This window comes from Trichechus manatus, unplaced genomic scaffold (assembly GCF_000243295.1).
Source record: "Trichechus manatus latirostris isolate Lorelei unplaced genomic scaffold, TriManLat1.0 scaffold00029, whole genome shotgun sequence".
In the NCBI taxonomy this organism is placed as follows: Eukaryota; Metazoa; Chordata; class Mammalia; order Sirenia; family Trichechidae; genus Trichechus; species Trichechus manatus.
Window position 1 is genome coordinate 17,032,369 of NW_004443965.1, and position 7,790 is coordinate 17,040,158.

At 35.5% G+C, this 7,790-nt stretch overlaps 1 protein-coding gene across 12 annotated transcripts in view; it reads right to left on the minus strand.

Annotated features, from left to right (window-relative positions):
* Positions 1 to 7,790, minus strand: part of ERBIN (erbb2 interacting protein) — a 180,960-nt gene that overhangs the window by 104,198 nt on the left and 68,972 nt on the right. For 11 of the 12 annotated variants that reach the window (XM_023729587.1, XM_023729588.1, XM_023729589.1 and 8 more), the window contains one exon: positions 3,571 to 3,688. In XM_023729587.1, coding sequence (XP_023585355.1) covers positions 3,571 to 3,688 — 118 coding nt within the window. Of the gene's footprint in view, positions 1 to 3,570; positions 3,689 to 6,182; positions 6,288 to 7,790 lie in introns of those variants that run through there. The other variant, XM_023729592.1, reaches the window with a different exon arrangement.

A 7,790-nucleotide genomic window follows, 5' to 3' on the forward strand; every position in this document is an offset into this window, starting at 1 on the left:
AATGTTGGCAGTTCAAATCCACCAGCTGCTCCTTGGGAACCCTATAGGGCAGTTCTACTCTGTCCTATAGGGTCGCTATGAGTCAGAATCAACTTGATGGCAATGGATCTGGATGTAGTTGACTAAGGTCCCTAGGTGGTGCAAATGGTTTGCACGGGACTGCTAATTTAAAGGCTGGCAGTTTGGTTTGAACCTATCCAGTGGCACCACTGAAGAAAAGCATTGCAGTCAGCTTCTGTTCAGATTACGGCCAAGAAAACCCTATAAAGCAGTCCTACTCTAAACACACTGGATCACATGAACCAGAATCGACTTGACAACAACAACAACAATGGAAATACCTAATAAAAATTTACCGAGAATTAATTAAGCCTGTACGGAAAGCCAGTAGGGCACTAACTACTAATCTTCACCATAAACTAGGGTGAATATGAGCAAAGCATAAATCCTTAGAAAGAAAATGTTAATTTGATCATCTTCTATATCAACATATGAAGAACTATAATGTTCAGAAATTAAGTTCATGTACTTTAGAATTTATTGAGCAATACTTGGCACTATAGTACATGTGATGGATGAAAACACGAAAAAACTGTGTGGAGAAGCTCATAACTGAGGACATTTAATCTGAATACAATCGTGAGGAAAAATTCAGAGTTAAAAAAAAAACTGTCTATGTCATGAAAAACTAACATAAACAAAATAAAAATGGAGGAACTGTTCCTGATTTTAAAAGATAAAAGAGACACAATAACTGAATGTTATATGTGATCTTTAACTTGAAAGGGCGAGAAGGAGCAAAATAGCTAAAACAAAACAAAGAACATTAAGCAACAGAGGAATGTTAAATGTCATGTTAAATTTCTTGAGAGTGATAATGATGTTGGGGTTACATATATGAACATCTTGATATTAGGAGAAGCATACTGCAATATTTAGGAGTGAAGCTCACGATGCCTATAACTTAAATTTAAAATGGTTTAGGAAAATAATATTTTATATAAGCAACAACATATGTTCATCTTTTTCCTAAACCTATTTAAATTAATATATACATATATATGAAAGAAAAATAAAGCAAATGTGATGAAATGTTAACTACTGGTGAGAATCTATGGCTATTTTTTTCAACTTGTGTACAGATTTTTTATTTGGGTTTGAAATTTTTAAGCTGGAGAAAAAGCAGAGTATCATTTTGAATTAACTCAATCTACTTACAGATTATAATTTTTTAATTTAAAAAGCAAATTTTCCATATGTAACAGAATTTTTAACTGTAAATTAAATGACTCAATAACAAACGGTAAAAATACTAGTATAAAATTTACTGTCTACTGAGAATTAATGAAACCTGTACTGAAAGCCAGAGGGCACCGACAGCAACTACAACTTAAACTAGGGTGAATATGAGTAAGCCATAAATCCTGAAAGAAATATTAATCTGTTCATTTTCCTATAAAACATACTATTTTATCGTTTGATATATGGATTGCCCACTACTGAAATACTAAGGTTTAGTTAAGTGACCCATTATCCGCTGCCATCGAGTTGATGCCGACTCATAGCAACCCTATAGGACAGAGTACAACTGCCCCATAGGGTTTCCAAGGAGGGGCTGGTGGATTCGAACTGATGACCTTTTGGTTAGCAGCTGAGCTCTTAGCCACTGCTGTTTGATATATGGATTGCCCACTACTAAAATAACTAGGGTTTAGCAAGTGAAAGAATGCAATATTTTATTTTAGGGAGGGGGAGCAGAGATTGGCAGCTGTTGCTGTTATTAGGTGCTGTCGAGTCGGTTCATAGCGACCCTATGTACAAAAGAACGAACACTGCCTAGTCTTGCACCATCCTCACAATTGTTGCTATGTCTGAGCCCACTGTTGCAGCCACTGTGTCAATTCATCTCACTGAGGGTTTTCCTCTTTTTCGCTGACCCTCTACATTACCAAGTATGATGTCCTTCTCAAAGGACTGGTCCCTCCTGATTACATGTCCAAAATAAGTGAGATGAAATCTCACCATCCTTGCCTGTAAGGATACCTGGTTAATTCACTTGCCAAAGCAAACTGTTAATTGTGAAAATAGGATGACTATTTTATCAGTCTTAAAATCATACTAAATCCATAAATTTAGTGGAAGTGATATAACACAACAATTACTGCGGGAAACTCATATCATTGGAACAAAGAAAGACTGACTTTGGAACCAAGGGCTATGGAATATAATTACTAAGTATTTGCTGGTACCATTGCACTAACCTGTTGGGACTTGCTTATAAAGGTTTTCTCTCAATGTTACAAAGCATTTCTTGAATATGACTTAGTATTTCTTGTTTGTTGAAAGCAGTATTTAAAGCATTTAAAAATTATTCTCATGATACTTTTTCTTTTTTGTAATTAGAAACACATGCACGTTCCAAAAATTTCAAATACCTAGTTCCATCTCCTAGCAAGGTAGGTATTTAACATTCTGCAATGTATCTTAGACACCTTTTCTATGTATATCAAACTAAAATACCACAAAGACAAGACTAAACACTCCATTTGGGCAGTGATTATGTCCTTTTATATCTCACTATTAACTGTAATCCAGACTCCTAACAGACTACTTAGCACAGACTGAACTCTCAATAAACACAGGCAGTCCCTGGGTTACAAACGTCCGACTTACAAACAACTCATACTTAAGAACAGACTGCCATAAATCATACAATATTAAAAATTTGAGTTAAATATAATGGTTCATAATAACGACCATACATACTACTCTGTGACACTCATGAAAATACTGTGCAGTTTGGAAATGTTTAAGTATTTCATACACATAGAAAGGTATAACATATACTATATACTAAGACAAACATTTGACTAACTGACGTTGAATAAGAAGAGTATGTACCTGTTCTGAATTACCTACAAATTCAACTTAAAGATAGACTTAGGAACAGATCTCGTTCATAACCCAAGGACTGCCTGTATTTGTTAAATGATCATTTCTAATGTTCTACAATTTTTTTTTTTTAACCTTTAACACTACATTGTAGACTTCGTGTCAATATTGATGGAGGTATGCAATTCTTTTTACTAACCACGTTGCAACACTAACAATGGAAAATGCAGTTGTTACTAATTTCTCATCATTACAAACAACAGGGCAGTGAACATGTATAAATATATAACTTTATTTTATATTTATTTATAACATATGTGTGTGTGTGTCTGTGTGTGTGTATCCATAGCATTTTACTACTACCCATTGCCATGGAGTCAATTCCAACTCACAGTGACCTTACAGGACAGAGTAGAACTGCCCCACAGGGTTTCCAAGCTGAAAGCCACATCTTTCTCCTGTGAAATGGCTAGTGAGTTCGACCTCCTGACCTTTCAGTTAGCAGTCAAGCACTTAACCACCATGCTACCAGTTCCTTTTTACTTTTTCTTAGATGAAGCTAATTTGGTAATATGTTTCAATCTGATGTTTAATCTTGTATTTTATTTGTTAAAATAGAATATAAATCTTAATAATGTAACATGTTCCCAAGAACAAGAAGTTAGAAAAAAATCTTACCATTCTTGCTGACATCCAGCTCCCTGAGATTAACGAGATTTGCGATAGATGCTGGTAGCGTTGTTAAATCATTGTCTGGCAAACTCAGTTTGTGTAGAGACTGACAGTTAAAAAGTTGCTGTTGAAAAATAGAGACAAACGGATTTTGAGTATCTATTTAGCTTCCTTAAATCATTTCATCAACAAACTTTTACACAGTTAGCCTTATTAAAACTAACTGAGTCATATCCACCCAAATACCAGGAAAGTTCTCTTATTGCTCTATTACGCTAATATGAACCTGAATACAACTGAAACACTAAGAATGGTCTACATCTTCATAATTCTGTCCTGAACCAAATACACTTAGTGAGAATAAATGCATGGCTGTATTCTCTGTTGAGTAGTCAAAAAAATATGTGGCTTTTAAATATGGTAAACTTTGGAGCTTATATTTTCTAAATATTGCATGAAACACATTATACTAAAAAAATTATTCCTTATCTGAAATTCTAATTTAACAGGGTGTCCTATATTTTTACTTGCTAAATCTGGCAATCCATATTACAGTTTATTTTTTCTTTTTTAAACATTGGCCACACACACTAAATTGATTTTTATGAGTCACCAATGGGTCTCCACCTACAGTTTGAAAAACACTGCTGTTTGAGTGGTAAAATGTTCTAACGATTAGATTAAAACTACAGTAGATTTTCCATAAAACACAGGAAATTGGTTAAAGGGATAAACAGAGTGAAATTTAAGAAGGTAAGCACCACAAGAAAACTACTAGAGTTAATAAATAAATTCAGTAAAGTGGCAGGATACAAGGTTAATACACAAAGCTGTCAGGTTTCTATACATTAGCAATGAGCAATTTGAAAAGGAAATGAAGGAAACAATTCCATTTACAATAGTATCTAAAAGAATAAAATACCTAAAAATAAATCTAATCAAGGAAGTGAAATACTTGTATACTGAAAACTATAAAACACTACTAAAACAAATTAAAGACCTAAATACATAGAAAGATATACCATATTCATGGATCAGAAGACTTGATCTTAAGATGTCAATTCTACCTAATGCAATATCCATCAAAATTCCAAAAGACTTCTTTGCAGAAATGGAAAAGCCTATCTTCAAATTTATATGGAACAGCAAGGGGCCTTGAATAGCCAAAGCAATCTTGAAAAAGAAAAACACAGCAGGACAACTGACATTTCCTGATCTCAAAACATACTATAAAGCTATCGCCAAAACAGTCTGGTACCGGTGTAACAACAGATATACAGACCAATGGAATATAATTTAGAGTCCAGAAATAAACCTATACATCTATGATCAATTGATTTTTGACAAGGACACTAAGCCAATCCAATGGGAAAAGAATAATCTCAATAATAAATGGTGTTGGGACACCTGGATTTCCACCAACATAAGAATGAACTTAACCCATACCTCATACCATATAGGAAAACTAACTCAAAATGAATCAGAGACGTAATCTAAGAGCTAAAACTACAGTCGTCAAAAACAGATTTTTAGATGCAACACCAAAAGTACAGGTAAAATTAACAAAAAAAAGATAAATGGGATCTCACCAAAATTTAAAACTTTTGTTCATCAAAGGACTTAATCAACAAAGTGAAGAGAAAACCTACAGAACGGGAGAAAATTTTTGGAAACCATGTATCAGATAAGGGTTTAATATCCAGAATATATACAGAACTCCTACAACTTACAAACAAAGAGACAACCCAATAAAAAAAAATGGGCAAAGGACTTAAATAGACATTTCACAGTGGAAAACACATGGCCCACAACATGATGTTCAATGTCATTAGTCATTAGGAAAATGCAAATCAAAACCACACTAAGATATCACACTTCACCCACTAATATGACTATGATTAAAAAACAGAAAACAACAGGTGTTGGCAAGGATGTGGAAAAATTGTAACTCTCATCCATTGATGGTGGGATTGTAAAACAGTAAAGTTGCTGTGGAGAATAGTTTGGCAGTTCCTCAAAAAGCTATAGATTTATAACTTAATTCAGCAATAACACTCCTAAGTATATACCCAAAAGAACTGAAAGAAGGAATGGAAACACATACTTTTACACCAATGTTCATTGTAGCAGTATTCCCAATAGCTGAAAGGTGGAAATAGCCTAAATGTCTATCAACAGATAAATGGAAAAATAAAATGTGGTGGTCAGTGGTAGAATTCTCACCTTCCATGCAGGAGATCCAGATTGGATTCCTGGTCAATGCACCTCAAGCACAGCCATCACTCATCTATTAATGGAGTCTTGTGTGTTGCTAAGAGGCTGAAGAAGTTTCAGCAGAGCTTTCAGACTAGAAAGGTCTAGGAATCTAATTCCATAAAGATTACAACCAAGAAAATCCTACGGAGCAGGTCTATTCTGTAACACATGGGGTTACCATGAGTCAGTCTCTACGCCACGGCAATGGGTTTTTTTCTTTCCTGTCTTTTTTTCTGCTTTATAAAGACTAAACTTTATTAGTGATTATAGGGACAGGCAGAAGGAAGGAGAAAAGAGGGTCTCATTGCTTAGGGGACACTAAGCTTCTGTTAAGGGTGATAGAAAATTTTGGAAATACATACTGATGATGCTTGAACAACAAGATAAACATAATTAATGTCACCAATTTGTACACGTGAAGAATGCTGAAATGGCCAAGTGTTTTGTTGCACATATATTTACTGCAATAAAAAAAAGAGAGTACATATATAGAGAGGCAGAGTAGCCACTGAAAACTCCTAGCAAAGAAACCAAGTGACTATATGAGAAAATATTTCATGGCAATAAATCTTGTCAACCAACTTTGTTCCTCTAGTTGTTGTCAATAGATTTCAGAAATATATGACCTACCTAGGCGTGGGAGGACACTGAGAGGAATTCAAGAACAAAGGGCCACAAAGGTAATTACTATAGCATACACAATCCTGCAACAATAGTATTAACAAACACTAATTTACAAATGGATACACAGGTAGATAGGTATGCCAAGAGGTGTGAGAGCATATAAGGGAACACACCCACCTGCAGATACAGGCTTGGTCATGGATATTTCCACATACATAACTGTAGGGGTTGCTTACATATTAATACAGACAATAAAGCACACAAGGGCCACAGTCAGGGCAACTAATCAGACATAACCAAACATCTCATAGGATTAAGTTCCTAGGCTAGAAGTGAAGGACCATGGACTTGGAGACATCTACGTCAATTGGCACAACATAGTTCATAAACACAGAGTTTTGCACCCTACTTTGGTGAGTAGTGTCTGGGATCTTAAAAGCTTCCAGCAGCCATCTAAGATACAACTACTGGTCTCTTCCCATCCAGAGAAAAGGATAATGAAGAAAACCAAAGACACAAGGGAGCAATTAGTCCAAAGAAATAATGGACCACATAAACCATAGCCTACACGACCCCTAGACCAGAAGAACTAGATGATGCTCAGCTACCACCACCAACCACTCTAACTGGGATCACAACAGAGGGCCCTGGTCAGAGCGGGAGAAAAATGGTAGAGTAAAAAATATAATTCACAAAAAAGGCCAGACTTACTGGCCTGACAGAAACTGGAGGAACCCCTGAGATTATGGCCCTAAGACGCCCTTTTGAACTGGAAGTGATGCCACTCCCAGAACCTCCTTTCAGTCAAACAAAAGACAGGCCTATAAATTAAGCAATAACACTCAAGACTAATGTGCTCCTTAGAACAAGCAATTACATGACTTCAAAACGGCAATACCTCCCCAAAAGCAAAGATGAGAAAGCAGGAAGGGGCAGAAAATCAGGATGAAAGGAAATGAGGAACCTAGGACAGAAATGGAAACAATGCTGACACAATGTGGGGAATGAAACCAATGTCATGGAACACTTTTTGTACAAATTATCGAATGGGAAACTAATCTGCTCTGTAAACTTTCACCTAATAAAAAAATAAAAATAAAAAAAAAAGTCCTTCAAATACTTTTCTATAAATGCTGGATGGGGTGTGGGGAACATGAAGAAAGATGAGCAAATAGAATCCTACCTCAAAAAAGGCGTTTGTCATGGATTGAATCATGCCCCTCAAAAAATGTGTGTATATTGGCATAACAGTTTATAAAGACAATGTTCTACATTCTACCTTGGTGAGTAGCGTCTGGGGTCTTACAAGCCTGTGAGCAGCCATCTAAGATACTCCACTGGTCTCA